This window comes from Carassius auratus, unplaced genomic scaffold (assembly GCF_003368295.1).
Source record: "Carassius auratus strain Wakin unplaced genomic scaffold, ASM336829v1 scaf_tig00012849, whole genome shotgun sequence".
Classification (NCBI taxonomy): domain Eukaryota; kingdom Metazoa; phylum Chordata; class Actinopteri; order Cypriniformes; family Cyprinidae; genus Carassius; species Carassius auratus.
In genome coordinates, this window is record NW_020524336.1 from 29,249 (window position 1) to 45,706 (window position 16,458).

The 16,458-nt window shown below is 35.4% G+C and overlaps 1 protein-coding gene across 2 annotated transcripts; it reads left to right on the forward strand.

The window, feature by feature from the left end:
• The first annotated feature begins 4,734 nt into the window (after positions 1–4,734).
• On the forward strand, positions 4,735–9,771 carry LOC113073781 (transcription cofactor vestigial-like protein 2). Of its 2 annotated transcripts, none has more exons than XM_026246544.1 (4): positions 4,735–4,940; positions 5,464–5,755; positions 6,540–7,010; positions 8,095–9,771. In XM_026246544.1, the coding sequence occupies exons 1-4, from the start codon at positions 4,857–4,859 to the stop codon at positions 8,136–8,138; spliced, it is 891 nt and encodes a 296-aa protein (XP_026102329.1). In that variant the 5' UTR covers positions 4,735–4,856; the 3' UTR covers positions 8,139–9,771. The 2 variants fall into 2 exon arrangements, with proteins under 2 accessions (XP_026102329.1, XP_026102330.1); XM_026246545.1 differs by having other exon boundaries at positions 8,216–9,771.
• Positions 9,772–16,458: the final 6,687 nt, after the last annotated feature.

Consider the following 16,458-nt stretch of genomic DNA (forward strand, 5'->3'; position numbering starts at 1 on the left):
AGATATAACAGTGGTATTTTTTTTATTACATTTTTATATTGCCATTGGTTTAATGGGTTGAAAGGTTAAAATATTAATAGAATGTAAAAATTTACAATACCAATTTATAATCTTTTTTAATTTAATTACTTTCTGGACTCGGGCGGACTCGACTCGGACTCGGCCTTTAAGAACTCGGACTTGAGTCCAACTCGGCCCCTTTTGGACTCGGACTCGGACTTGGACTCGATGTTTGTGGACTTGGTCTTGACTCGTACTCGACAAAGGTGGACTCGGACCCAACTCTAGTAACCGGAGGAGAATGCACTTTCTTCCATGAAATGGTCTATTTTAAGTCATGGTCTAAACAAGCATCTCAGACATACGCTCTTTTAAGAGCTAGCTAATTGGATGTTGGTGCTTATATACAGAGCAATTTTCAATGCATTGTTCAGAAAAAAAAAAGAAAGAAACAAAAATGAAAACGTCTTCCTGAGCATCAGTCAAAGTACACTAAGACATTAACCTCAGATGAACTGTAATGCATGGTGAACGAGAGCTAAAGTAAATTTTCAAACTGTGACAAACCTGAGGTTTCCTTGATGATATCTTTGAAAGACGTTCCTGTCCCTTGTCAATTCTGTCTTAAAAAAATATATAAAAATCACAAGTAAACAAAGGAACCACACTGACTGACTTCATGTGTGGTTTGAGAGAGCAAACAGGAGATTTCAAATTGATTGGTATAGTAATTCTTCAGTAGAAGCACATTAACACTTCGAAAGTCCCTGAACTTTCAAGGTCTTCACTGCAGAAACTCTCCATTAGCCCTTTCTGCACCAGCTAGGATGGCCAAATAACTCCACCAAACCATTGGTTTATTCAAACATCAATTTAAATAGTTGGCCTTGCGATTCTTAACAGTAAGAATAACTTTAAAAAAATGAATGGAAATTGCATTTTACAAAACATAATGACACTTGTATGGGCTATTGAGTTTGATATTTGAATGTCTGGGCAGTGGCTTATTTTTAACAATGAAGAAGGAGAAAGTGTTTTCTAAAAGGACGTTTTAACACTGCCCAAATACAATAATAGAAGAACTTGGCAAGGATGAATAATCAGTTTCTGTAATTAAAAATCACCCGTGATGATTTTTGGCACATATCTCTTTCAAGTTAATATGCAGAGTTGATGTAGGTTTTTTTTTCATCTAATCTCTGAATAGAGAGAATTTTGTCTTGTCTTATGCACATATAATTGTAATAACCAACCTCTGCATTGCCATTTCAAAGGGTTTTTTTCAATTACAAACATAATTCAGCAATAATGTGAAACATATTTGTAAATTCAATATAGCAGAAATGTACTGGCCCAAGGCCTGTTTAACATAGAGACGTATGAGTGGCATTATGACGAGCGTGTCTAAAGCACAGCTTTATGGAGGGGACAACTGAATGGAGACACTGTGTGAAACAAGTGAGTTCACTGTATCTACTGACACTCAAATGACACTGGGAGCTAAACTCACAGCTGAACTGTACTCTCAGTGAGTGAAGAGTTGATCCAGAGAGCGTGCATTTCTACATTTCCTCCTCAGTCTGGGTCACTACTTCATCACTGCCCGAAAACAGCAACAGGTGTGTCTAACGCTTCTAGAAAACTTCTGTTCTCCCTGGATATATCCATCTATATATCTGTTTGTCTATCTATCTATCTATCTATCTATCTATCTATCTATCTATCTATCTATCTATCTATCTATCTATCTATCTATCTATCGTTTTTGGGTGAACTATCCCTTTAATTCACAAATTTGATCCATTTCTAAGCTTGAATTGCTTTAAATGAATCGATTCAGATTTCTAATTCAAAAATCTGATTGCGTCATGACTACTGGCATTTGTTTAATTAAATATCGTATATTCTATTCGTATATAATATAGCAAAGAATTTCAATAAAGAAATTGGAAGGTCTTAATATAAGCTGGATTTCCTAAATCTGACTATATCCTCCACAACAACTATTAAGACAAAAAGTTATGTGGTGGTCTTCCTGTAGGATCTACAGACCCTGAAGTAGATTGTCCATACGATGTGCTGTCTCTCCGCGGCTGGGACAGGTGCCACTCCAGCTCTCCTAAAACAGACAGTCTCTGTTTCGTGTTGCACAGCAGACCCCCCCCACACACACACACACACTTCTCTCAACAGTTGCTGTGGTCACATTGAATGCAGCGGTTCACTTCCATGTCACAAACCCACAATTCACCAGGGCTTCTGTTGCCTCATCAGCAGCACATGGAGCTCAACTGTTCCCCTGATTGCAGCCCAACTAAAATCACTTCTTGTCATGGTTGCCTACACTTTTTCTTGTAAAAGGTCCAAAATTCTATCATCATTTACTCACCCGCATATTATTCTGAATGACTTATTTCATAAAAAATCTGCTTATGGAGTGTAATGCCATTTGGGCTTACCATAAAATCACAGTGTGTCACCATTTGGTCAAAACATTTCTTCCTCCTTTACTCAAGTACATGTTTACATTCCATTCTCTCGTCAACTTGCCGTGACAATGCCTTTGCGCTCTCTTTCTCTCATCTCCTACCCCCCAGATTACCTGCAAATGCATGACTGGGGGCCAAGGGTCTCCTCTGTCAGCAGAGGCACAAAGCCAGGAGACTCCTTTATTCTCAGATGTTAGAGGAAAGAGCCTATGTTGAAAACTGCAGGCCAGTTAAAGCTGTACGTGATGTGCCCTGATCTTCTCTGATTCATTAGATGTGTTGAATGCACTTTTGTTTCAGTAGGTTAGGTCCTATTAGCTGGGTGTTAGCACTCAACAATTCCTTGTCCTTAAGCTATTTGGGTAGAAATAGAAACCTTGTCAGGTTACTCAGTCTGAAACCCCTATTGTTTGAGAGCTGTCAAATCAGAAATGGAGAGTTATTGCACGCCGTAACTCGATCTGCGAGCAGGTGTGAAAGAGCTAAACTTGAAGCGTGAACAGGGAATTTGAGTTTATTTAGAAGCAATTAGAATCTTTTTATTGCCATATTTATCACCGTATTCTCCATGCAATATAATTCATATTTCTAGAATTTATAGCTAAATATATTTTATGAAAAATTATTTTATGAACAATTTAATTATTAATATAATAATATAATTATTATTTACTTCAAATTATAAATGATTATACATTACATGTTTTACAGTTTTATTTTTATAAATGATTATAATTTTTTTTATTATTATTATTTCCTACTTAAAAAAATTCACACTATATTTTCTGTTGATTGAATTTTTTTTTTTTTTTTTTTTTTTTTTTTTGCTGTGTTGCTGTATTTTAATGACTTTCTGGAAAATATGAAACAGTTTTTTGATTCAAACTAAGGACATTTTCCAGGCTCATGTGAGTGTTTTTTTTTTTGTTTAATAAAATCATTTGTCTCATTGTTTGGGCGCTTAGGAAATATATGGGAATGTCTACAAGAATGTACAAATCCTGGGAAAATACAACTACAGTAAATTCAGAAGTTACAACTGTGAGGATCACTTTACACCTCAGATAATGCTATTGGTGTTTGTTGAGAAATAACTGGAATATTTCACCTCCAGCACTCTGGACAGCGCTAGATTAGCTTAATATGTGAAAGACATGATGTGTGTTATACGTGACAGAATACCAAACATTCCTGTTAAATTCCCAGTAAAATCATGATGACACCACTTCAGCTGCTCATCTGAAGTGTATTGGATTCCGAAGCATTGATTCCACTGTATCAGTGTTTTCTCAGTTGCAGTATATTGTAGATTTTTTTAGGGTCCCAATGACAGAAAAATGCCCCTTGACACTTGCACCATTTTAAATAGACCAATGGCAGCACATTTATTTAGCAATAATGTATCTGTTTAGTTTGTAAAAAAAAATCATATTCCACATTCTCTGAATTATGTTTATTATTATTATTATTCAAATTATTTGAAAGCTTTTTGAATTTTGCTTTTAAACAGCTTGGCAAACATGCGTGAGACAGAAGAGACCAGACAATGTCATTATGTAGATATATCAGCAGATGTGTATTGCTGTGAACATGCACTCAAATCTAAAATAAAAACAAATATATATTTTTATTTGTAATACCAGAACAGTTTGATGGTTAAATATACTTGAGCTACATGTAGGAACGATTCATAATCACAAGGAGTTATTGATCTCAGGCGTATAAGACAAAACGCCTCGTTTCCCAGAGGTTCGATTCGCGGAGGAGTCGTTTATTTGAACAGATTCATTTTAGCGATTCATTCACCGATCTGCAGTGTTTCTGATCACGAACTTCAACAGAGAAACAAAAGAAAAACAACGCAATTTTAGACTTTCCCACTACAACATACAAAACAAGACAACATACAACAGAGCATGCAAGCTAAGATCTCAGTTGAGATGACAACATTAGACTTGAAGACATCTAAACTTGAGAAAACTGCCTAAATTTTGACTATTTTTGGAACATGGTATATGTGGTCTAGTTAATCTTGTAAACTCTATGAGATTATATTGCTGACTAAATATTTATTTTACTTCAAGCTTATACCATATAACTCAAGGACTTCTGCACTTTGAGTGATGATTCAAATGAATCAACTCACTGAACCACTTGTCATTCAAATGAACCGAATCCCTAAAGTGAATCAGACTCGCGCGTAAAGACAGAGTACAGAACATAAAAGCTGCTCAGTGCGCCTCAGCCGGACTCCACACGGAGCTTCATTTTCTGTCTGTACACGCTGAGCCAGCGCTTTATTTCAAATGAAGCGTCCTCTCATTCCGCTAAAAAGTTTTTACACGTGATATAACAGCTATCTTCGCCATGAGCTGCTTGGATGTCATGTATCAAGTTTATGGTCCACCTCAACCTTATTTTGCCGCAGCATACACACCATATCACCATCAGGTATGTTCATGTATACGTTAACTGCATTACGCTTCTATTGTGTTTCAATTTATTTTAAATGTATTTTAAAGCAGTGATTTCCTTATTTTGGTTTTGTTTGAATTCGTGCGCTAAACTTTCTCTGAGATCTTGACCAAATAGTTTTACAAACTTTAAAAGAAGTTACATAGTAAGATGGCCATGAGAGCTTTTTATTAATTGCAGTTTAAGAGTTAAGAACATTTTAAGAAGTTTAAGAAACAATTCTGTATTTTACACATATATTGTTAGCATGAATGCAATATAAATGCTGTTGGCATGTGTAATGCTTTGTGGAGAGTATATTACGTTCTTTTTTATGATTTAATTTATATATTTATATATACAGCTTTGTATATATGTATGTGCTAGTGTTTGAAAATAATTTGGAAACATTACAGGAACACAAATTGTGCACAACCAAACTCACTGATGTTCAATTCTGTATCATGTAAATATCAGAGTTGAATGTAAATTGATTTTGCCATTTTTTGCATGCTTTCAGAAATTGGCATTTTACTCCAAAATGCAAGAATCCCCAGAACCACTGAGCGGAAGCAGCTCTTCTTTTTCCAACCTTTCCGGGCCATCCATAAAAGAGGAGGACTGTGCCCGGGAGAAAGATCACCCGCCGGAGGCTGAATACATCAGCTCCAGATGTGTGCTATTCACTTATTTCCAAGGGGACATCAGTTCGGTGGTGGATGAACATTTCAGTCGGGCTTTGAGTCAGTCTAGTAGTTGTGCAACTGGATCCACCATCAGCAAGACAGCAAGAGGCACATCATCCTGGAGAGGTGGGAATCTGATGCAACCTACATTTTCATTTAAATTGTAATTAATATATGTTTTACTTGCATCCTTTTTGATTGCACAGATTTTAGTCATGAATTTCTTTCTTCTTTTTTTGCATTGTTAGGATAGATAGATGGATAGATATATTTTTTAAAGCTAATACAAATTCAATAAAGATATACAGACAATTAAGACAAATTTAATTAATATATTTTCCTTGCATCCTTTAAGATGATTATATTAGTAATGTCAAGAGTCACCATTTTATTATTATTGTTTTTCATGATCAATAGATAGATTTTTTTTAAATTAGTATATACAGTACAGATAATTAGGACATCATTTTTTACAATCAGCTAGGATTGCATAGCTAGTAATCATGACAATCATTACATTCTTTTTTTTATTGTTTCAAGATCGATAGATTGATTAAAAAAAATAATGCAAATCTATCTAGTTAGAATATACAGATAATTAGGACATAATTTTGCACAGATATTAGGCATGACAACAGACCAAATTTTCCTTTATTTTTTGCATTGTTTCGAGATCAATAGATATATATTTTTTTAACTAATGCAAATTAGTTAAATACAGGAGATTAGGAAATAGATAATTAGGACATACTTTTTACAGTCAGTTTGTTGCATTTATGTTTTGTTGATCCAAAGGTGTGGGCATTAATCTCAAAATATGTAAAGGTTCAAGTTGTTGTATATTTGAATTATCATATGCTTTGATCCACATTAATATGCAGAACATTTACATAAATGTGTCCCTCCACAGACGGATCATTCCCTATGAGCCAGAGAAGCTTCCCTCCCTCGTTCTGGAACAGCGCATATCAGCCGTCAGTGACAGCATCTCTCGGCAGCGCCCTGGGTTCCTCCCACACAGACCTTCCCTTCCCGCCGGACCCGTACTCCACCGCGTCTCTACACAGCCATCTTCACCAAGCCACCCCAGAGCCCTGGCACCCCTCTCACCACCATCACCCTTACTCGCTCAGCGGAGCCATCGGCACCCAGGGGTCTGCTTACCCCCGGCCCTCAATGCACGACATGTACGGAACGCACTTTGACCCCCGTTACAGCTCTCTGCTCGTGCCCTCGGTGCGGCCGCATAGACTTCCTCCAGCCACGGTTCCCGCACCTGGAGCCTCGCCGTGTGATATCAGCAAGAGTGAACCGGGCAGCTCGACGTGGACCGGAGCTTTCACAGCAGCCAGCTCTGATATGAGCCTGAACATGGATGCAGGTGTGAACAGCATGCAGTCTACATACAGAAACATCACAAAGTGTTTATTCACATGAGCTACACTTAAAATCAAATGGATGTCATTGCATTTTTTAAAAAAAATATCAAACCAAAAAGCATTTATTTTAAAGAAAAGAACACATCACTAATTTCTTTTTTGCCATTAAATAATAAATAAGACCACATTTTGTGACACCTTCTGCTTGTCAGATGTTAGTGGAACATTACTGTTCAAAAGTTTGGGGTCAGTAAGATTGTGCTTACCTGGATTTATTTGATAAAAAATACAGTCAAATTGTGAAATATTCGTATCATTTAAAATAACCTTTTCTGTTTTAATACATTTTATAAATGTAATTTATTCCTTTGATGCAAAGCATCATTACAATAATTTCTATTTTTGTGGAGACTGTGATATCTTTTTTTCAGGATTATTTTGTGACTTGAAAGTTTAAATGAAAAGCATTCATTAAAAAATATAATTTCTTTGTTATATTATAAATGTCTTTTCTGTCATTTCAATCAATTGAATGCCTTCTTTCTGTATTAATTTTGTAAAAAAAAAAATCTTTGAACAGTTTTATCAGGGTGCCTGTGTGAATATTAGGAGAACTGACATCATACATCCACTAAAATCACCTTGACATCAGTTTGAGTGCAGATAATTGTGAAGAAACTGAAATTATTTCAGAGAAAAGCCAGTTTAATACTTTGTTATATAATGCAATGACATTTCGATTTTTTAAAGAGTGACTTAAAGCATCTAAATACATTTTTAGGGCCATCGTAGGTTAAAATCGCAGCATAATCAGTCAGCTCAAAAAATTCAAACATATAATGTCAAAATAATAATGTCTCAAGAGCTTGTTGAAGTACATATTCAGAGTTTAAAATCTAGTTATCTCCAAGCTTTTTGACTTTGACCTTTGCGCTTCTGATATATATTCGTTCCTCACTCTTCACCCTCGCTCTTAAGGCTTTAATGCTTTCTTTGCCTCGAGTCTTCTCACTTATCTATATTTGCTGCTTATTTTCCCTCTCCTCATTTCTTTATCCCTTTCTTCCTCTTCCTTCCTCCTCTCAGGTCTACAGAGCCAGGATAAAAGCAAGGACTTGTTCTGGTTTTAGTGCCCTGTGGCCGCTTCTTTCTCCGCTGGCTTGTTTTTCTGTGGCTTTAGTGTAACAGATTCTCATCTCACTTGCAGCTCGGCGCTACACCCTCTGCAGCGGGACCATCCTAAGCTGAACCCTTCGGATGAATGCAAAACTCTCTCTCTCTCGATTGAGGAAAGACAGTAAAGAGAAGCAAACATACTGTAGTGATGAGACTAGCAGCTGCTCTGGCACTGACCCTCAGCAAAACGGACCCAAATTAAGCTTTGAGAAAGGACAAACGTTACTTTAAGAGGACATTTGAGAGCAGAAAAGATGGACTGGCTATATGAAAAGATTTTCTGACGCGTGAGCTGCATTCCCTATCATTGCTGAAGACAGAGAGCAGCTATTTGAAGCCACTTGACTCTATCTATATTGCTTTCAGCACCTGTCACCGACAACTGTTGTGGAACTTAGCAGACGCGCACAGAGCGGCACTGTGCGCCGTTTGACCGAGCGAGCACCCTGGATTTCATTAAACAGGCGTTTTGTTGTATCTGGACATACGGCGAAAGTGAGCAACTGGGTTGTCTTTTTTTTTGTGAGGAGTGGGGTGGGTTCTACTGGAAGTAGATACAAACACCATTAAGCTGTAGTGTATATACTTTATGTGTCTTAGTGTGTCCAGTGCTACAAGTAGGAGCAAACAGCATGACAGAAATATAGATTTTTTCATTTGTACTTTTTTAACAACCACTTTCAGTCACCGTCAGCCTATAGGGTGACGTCTCACCATGATGTATTTGAATGTATGTAATATATTACCTTTGAAAGTATTTTTCCAGTGCATTGAGGAGAATGAGGTTTTTACCAGCTGTCTATCTTCATCCTTCGAAACAAAAATGGAAATAAAACCAGACGGTGCACACGTTTTTTTTTTTTATATTTTTAAATATTTTTGAGAAATCTTGTTAAACTGCAAAATTGTAAAAAATGAAACTCACAATTGTTCATGCACACTTAAGTATAGTGGCATCTTTTCATACGAGACAGTGTCTTAAAATGTATTTCTGCTTGCTTTGGGCTCTTAAGAAAGAAACAAAAGGCTCTTAAGAATTCACTGCAACCTCCAGAACCTTAAAAGCAAGGTCATCAGAGATTCAATTATTTATTGCAATAGAAATTTTCGCAACATGAGAAGGAATGTAAACATGGGCTACATTTAATGCACGTGATGTTTTGTTCACTTGCAGAGTGAATGTTATCACATGCCATTTGATCCTTTTCTTTTTGGTTGTGTTCACTGTGAATACCAGACAGCTGTAGATTAATATTGGCTTATGATAACAGTAATGATGGACAAGAGATGTGTGGCCAGGGGTTTCTCTTGCTTATATGTGCTTATATGTGTAAAACAAAGGCCTCTTTTTTTAAGGAGCACTGAGGAGCGTCTTAAAATGCTGGGGTGCATGAAGAACTCAAGGAGATCATGGGCAGATTAAGTCACATTTCAAATGTTTAACTGTTATGAGCAGTTACTTCTGTGCTAACTTTTTTTTTTTCTTGTGACAGGCAGCAAAGTACAGTATGGGTATTTTATAAATTATTACTATTGAAACAACTATTGAAACATGTACCACTAAAGTCTTCAGTACTTCTGACAATGAACCACACTAGGTTTTATATGAACAAAAATAAATAAATTACATAGAAGAAAAAAAATGATATATATATATATATATATATATATATATATATATATATATATATATATATATATATATATATATATATATATATATATATATATATATATATATATAGGTCTACATTGCAAATGTAGAGGAGACCAGGGTTGTCACAGTTTATTTTTGAAGGTCAGTTTCAGTATGAAGGTGTTTTTTTTTTTTTTTTGTTTGTTTGTTTTACATTTAGTGGGGCATGTTGTACCACAATATGAGCCATGTGCTGGTTACATCTCAAAAATATTAGTTTAGAGTACAAAAATCACAAAAATGTAAAAGTTGTTTTAAACAACAACAAAAAGTGAAAAAAAAAATATGTGTAGTTCGACTACATTACAGTGTGAAAGAGTAGGTAAGTATTGTTAATCATTGTTAGCCATAGAAAAATAAAACTTACATACAATAAAGTAGATAGGCTATACAAATGGTAATGCGGTCATAAATCTATAAACGTATGCTTACGCAAAGCTGTCACATTATCCCTGCCCGGTAACTCAGCGCCAATATTAGAAAACTAGCATGACAGGACTATTTCGAGCCGCGCCGCGCGCGCGCACCGGACCAGCACAAGCGCGCACTCGATATGCGTCATCTCATCTCACCGACTGACTGCAGGATTTCTGATATTGATGCATAATCTCCTGGCAGCAGCTCATAAACTGCCGAGCTGTCAGTCACATCATACCAAAAATTCAAACGCAACTCCCGTGTACTTTTTTTGGCGTGGTGTCGAGGAATCCGCAGCCAGTTGTCACTTTGCGAAGGGACCGACCTCAGCCATGTGAAAGGTCAACTACCCGCACTTTAAAAAGCACACCAACAGGCCGCTGGCATTTTAATCAGCTTGAGTCTAATGTTCGCTATCAGTCAAGCAATTAAATTAAATGACCATGTGATAACTGTTATGCTTTGCCTGGTAAAATTATTATCGGTTGAGCTGTGGTTTTTAACACATTTACAATGTTTTACAACCCCCGAGTTCTGCTGAAAAGAAATATAATTACTTAAACGAATTATTAAATAAAAAAATGTAATTGATAAATTATATTTTTATAAATTGCATTGCATGTATTATGATATATGCAAAAATCACATACATCATATATAAAATATATAGAAATAAATGTTTTTTTTACATATTAAATATCATATCATATAATATATTATCTTGTTTTTTCCATATAAATATTTCCATATAAAACTGAAAAAAATTGTGTGTGTGTGTGTGTGTGTGTGTGTGTCTATATATATATATATATATATATATATATATATATATATATATATATATATATATATATATACACAAATCTATGTACAATATTACACACACACACACACACACATATGAGATTACTTTCCCAGCTGTTTTGACAAACACTTAATATTACAACTTAATTATCAAAAGATTAATTTCTTTTTTTGTTTGGAAATTGTATTTAAACTCTACTTGGCTTGAACATCTGAAGAGGCACATGCCGTCCGAATGAGCATGAAACTTCTGGATGCTGCCGTGCATTAGCTCTCCTTCATTTGTCCTAATGAATGCACTCAACGACAAAGCATTACTGCTTCCAGCTATAATTTATTCAGTAACAAGCGACCAGAGCTCTGTCATCAGGATTTTACCAAACATAATCTCAGTGTATGGCCTGAGGTAATCCAATCTCAATAGTCAAGATGGGAATATAAACATGTGTTGGCCAAATCACAGAGGGAATTGTTTTTATTTAGCCTCTGAATAAACTCACACACTTTGAGCTGCACAAACACTGCAGGCAGTGATGGGCTCTGAGCCACAACTAAGCTTACTGTTAATAAACGAACTCAAGCCTAATGCTAAATCGTTCTTGGGAGATGAGTGAGTATACTAAAATATATCCTTTATTCTGCTAACACTGACCACCTTTGGTTTGTACAGGTGTATTTTACACAAAAAAATATCCTTGCATAGTTCACAAAAAGAGATGTTAGGTAGTATAATGCTGCGCTTTTGCCAAGGTACAAAAATAACAAACAATGAGTAGCATAAAAGCACCATAACAGTACCATTATTGAAGTTGTTTTATACTTATAATCTTTTTCTCCAGGATAGTAAATCTCTTAAGTTTGGGTTCGGGAAGGTTTTTTAATGTTTGTAAGAAGTCTTTTTTGCTCACCAGGCTGCATTTATTTGGTCAAAAATAACAGTAAAACATTAATATTGTAGAATATTATTACAGTTTAAAAGAGTTTTCTATTTTAATATATTTTAACTTATTTCTCTGATGACAAGGCTGAGTTGTCAGCATCATTCCTCCAGTCTTCAGTGTCACATGCTTCAGAAATCATTTTAATATGCTTAAGAAACGTATGATAAATGTTGAAAACAGTTAGTGCTGCTTAATATTTTTTGTGGAATTCATGGTTTTTCCAGAATTCTCTACAAAAGAAAAGCAATTATATATTTTTGTATATTTTGTTTGTTAACATTATACAGTAAATGTCTTTACTGTCACTTTTGATCAATTTAATGCATACTTGCTTTAAAAAAAAGTTTCAGTTTTTTTTATCTCTGAAACCAAAATGTTGAATGATAGTGTAAGTGCTATTTAAATATGTGCATACATTCATCCGTTACAAAGACATACAATAACAAATGATGTTAGACCTCTATGTAAATATATTTGAACATGAATTAGATTCGAGTGCTTATACATTTTATCACACAAAGTAATGATATGGCTTCAGAAGACTTGGAACATATGGACTACTATTATGGGACTTTTATTGTGCTTTTTTCATTTTTGGAGCTTGACACTTTCAATATATAATGAAAATAACACATTACATGGGTTTGGGATGACATGATGGTGAATAAACGATGACAGAATTTTCATTTTAAGCTGTACTGCACCTTTAAGATATCATGTTGTACCCTGATGACAACCAACTGAGCATGTCACCTCTTTCTTGTGTGGACTTTCTGAAACAGTTACAACTGACTAAATGATGAGGGTGGTGGTTTTTCTCTTTTTCTCTTTACAGGCAGAAAAGGCAGATGTTGGAGTGTGTGTGATAACATCTCACATGCTGGTTGAGGAATGTGAACCTCACTAATGCTGAAGGTCAAGCTCTATATGACATTCAGAACATCCACAAGTGCCACATGGCTGTTAATTTTCACACCACTGCTGGTGGTATTTTTCACATTAGCCAACATAAGCAGTAAGCATCTGAAAAGCGTCTAATGCACAGGTTCAGTGTACAGAGCACAAAGATAGATTTGCATAATATGTTATTTTTTTACTTTAATTATAAAGCAGGACAGACTCAGCTATGTTCCTGGGAACACTGTAGCCTTTCCTAAACTATGGAATGATCTGCCTTTGCATATTAAGCAGGCCTCTTCTTTATCTGTTTTTAAAACCCTTCTTAAAACCCATCTTTTCTCTTTGGCTTTTGACGCCTCGTAAGCTGTCGACTTTATTTATTTGATTTAATTTGTTACTTTGAATGCTTTTATTGTGTGGTTATTAATTGTACATTTGTTTATTTTTCCTGTACAACTCTTTGGTCAACTTTGGTTGTTATAATGTGCTTAACAAATAAAGTTGTTATGGTATGGTATGGTTCTGTGTCAAGGGCATTACCCCTGCACCTCAGCTCTGAGCTAATGCTGTCAATTAATTAGCACAAAATCATGTTCAAATAATTTGGAGCATGTAACAGGATTGATGTTACAATTTGAATTATGAGGGTAATGACTTCTTTAAGGTCAGAGAGCTGCAGAGACGCTTTAATGGATGGAGAATGTCGCTGATCCCACTTCTAAGACTAGCAGGTTTGTGAAACCTTTATCTTTAACCTAAACCCCAAAGCCTGGGGCTGTCACTCATCAGCGAAGGACGGACGACACACTCCTGAACAAACATCAGGCCTTTGGCTTTAAACACAGAGCTTTTGTAAGGTTAAATGTTGCTGAAATATTGTTGATTAATGTCCCATAAATAGTGAAAGAACCATTGTTTACTAATATTACTGATGTCTGTTATATATACCAATATAAGGATTATATTATAAAATATTTTAAAATAAAGTATCTCAGTATATCTACATAATAAATTATAATAAACAATTCGGAAACAGTATTTTGGGACCTTTAGGTTATAGGATCTGCACAATGTTGTTTCGAATTAAAATAAAAAAACAATTATTAAAATTATTAAATTATAACTTCACATAAAAATTCACAAATACATACAAAAATATAATTATATTATAATATTATATTGTAAATATATTTCAGAAGTTATATATCTATAACTTTAGAAATAATGAATAAATAAACTAAAATTTGGGGGCTTTTATGTTGCATAATTTATACAAATATATACTTATAATTAATTATATTATATTATATTACAAATATATTTAAATATATCCGTATAACCACAGAAATAATCTGAAAGGGGGGAAAAAAAACATTTTGCCACCTTCAACAAAAATGTTGTGCTTTCAACAAAATTAAGTAATTTTTACAATTACAAATTCAAGTTAGAAGTATAAACATTATGAAAACTCATTATATTTATACTTTAACATGCAAAATATGTTCAGGTTTTGGTGTTTGTTAAAACGTCCTTATAATGCCTGTAAATACCATAGTATAAAAATAAGTATAATGGTACTGTATCACTGTGTACCATGACTGTACCACAACGATCAATAAAAACTTTCAATAACATGTTCAATAAAAACTATAGGCACAAATTAAATATATAAAATTATATCTAATCCATCAGTTTCAGCATATGTTAAAATACCTCTGCTTAAAGGTTTTCACTGTAATCAAATTCCAACTCAAACGGCCTTGAATGTATGGAGATGAAGCGTAACTTTTACTTTTAAGCATCAATGCGATGTTGTGTCTGAAGTGCTAAGCCTAGATATCACATTTCATTCCAGTGCACAGTGTTTGGCTTTTCACCGAAGCTGAACGTACCTTACAGCAGCAAATGAATCCAAAGGTCTTGAGCTGGGAATTCCTCACATAACTGCTGTGCTTTGCTACAGTTCTTCTGATGGAGAACACAAAGCCTTTGGATTCAAATAGGACTTTGTTCTGTTCACGGCAGGCATTCAATCAATCAATCAATCACCTTTATTTATATAGTGCTTTAAACAAAATACATTGCGCCAAAGCACTGAACAACATTCATTTGGAAAACAGTGTCTCAATAATGCAAAATGATAGTTAAAGGCAGTTCATCAATGAATTCATTGATGTCATCTCTGTTCAGTTGAAATAGTGTCTGTTTTAATTTGCAATCAAGTCAACGATATCGCTGTAGATGAAGTGACCCCAACTAAGCAAGCCAGAGGCGACAGCGGCAAGGAACCGAAACTCCATCGGTGACAGAATGGAGAAAAAAACCTTGGGAGAAACCAGGCTCAGTTGGGGGGCCAGTTCTCCTCTGACCAGACGAAACCAGTAGTTCAATTCCATTCCATTCATTAAAGAGTTAGGTGGCATATGAAGGATTTTAAAAGCAGGATAGATTGGATGAATAATCACAAGCCTGCTTGGACAAATATGTGATTTCAACAGGGCTCTTCCACAACTGTGTTTAGGTTTACTAACATCTCCGTGCTATAAATTCACATCATCCCCTGGCAGTGCGTGCACCTTGATAGACTTTAAATGAATGTGAGAACACATGTAAACACAGAACCCAAAGCTCACTGCTGAAATACAAGCATCAACAAATCCATTGCCAGCTTACATTAACCAATCCAAGAATGTGCAAGCGTTTTGTCACTTCTACAACTACTGATTGGAAACATAGACCTTTTTAGGTAAAACAGAGACCAAAACAGTCAAGTTCCTGCTGTCAAAACTGTCTACCGTGGCGTGGAAGAAAAACATGCAGTAGAGTGAGTTTTCTTTATGGTTCTCTGAGGCTAATTCAACGTCATCTCATTTATTCAGTAAAATGTCAACAAAGCACACAATAATAAGTTAATGCTTTTTTAACCTCAAGCCCCAAATACCCACTTTTACCTGAAAATGAAGAGTCAATCATTGAGCAATTACTTCCTGTCAGCAAGACATTTTGTCATAAAATAAGCAAAATAGTTTGTAATGTACATGTCACACTTATCTAAGGCAACGTTTAAAGTAGCGTGTTGCACACTAACCACACGGATTGAAGGAGCAGAACATTCTAGAACATTAAAAAACAGAAAGGGTAGTGCTCATAGGGTTATTCCTATTTCAGGACCACCTTCGCACGTTCGTACCGAGGGCCTTGGGTCTTTTTTCGGATGAAGGCTGCTTTGCTCACAGTTGGACGGTTGCTTTCTCACACGTCAGGTTCTCTGTGTTAATCGCAGTGAAAGAGAAAGAGAAGGGGAAGAGATCAGGGGAAGAGAAGCTGTTAATTACTGCAATTCCTGAAGCCCTGAAGAAGGCCGCACACTTGGCTTCTGGAGCAACATACTGCTTTGTTTTAGTGGTATACATCAAGACATTATTGATTCTGGTCCTAAAAGACTGAAAAAATCATATGAAATCATTGAACAATATTAATTACAATACTTAATTCATTTTTCTTTCAGAAGATGCT

What these genes read in the sequence shown, in the direction of transcription:
- LOC113073781 (XM_026246544.1), top strand. Translation starts at nt 4,857, where the DNA reads ATGAGCTGCTTGGATGTCATGTATCAAGTTTATGGTCCACCTCAACCT. An exon ending in AGGCACATCATCCTGGAGAG is followed by an intron (nt 5,756 to 6,539) that starts GTGGGAATCTGA and finishes GTCCCTCCACAG; the next exon opens with ACGGATCATTCCCTATGAGC. An exon ending in GAGCCTGAACATGGATGCAG is followed by an intron (nt 7,011 to 8,094) that starts GTGTGAACAGCA and finishes TCCTCCTCTCAG; the next exon opens with GTCTACAGAGCCAGGATAAA.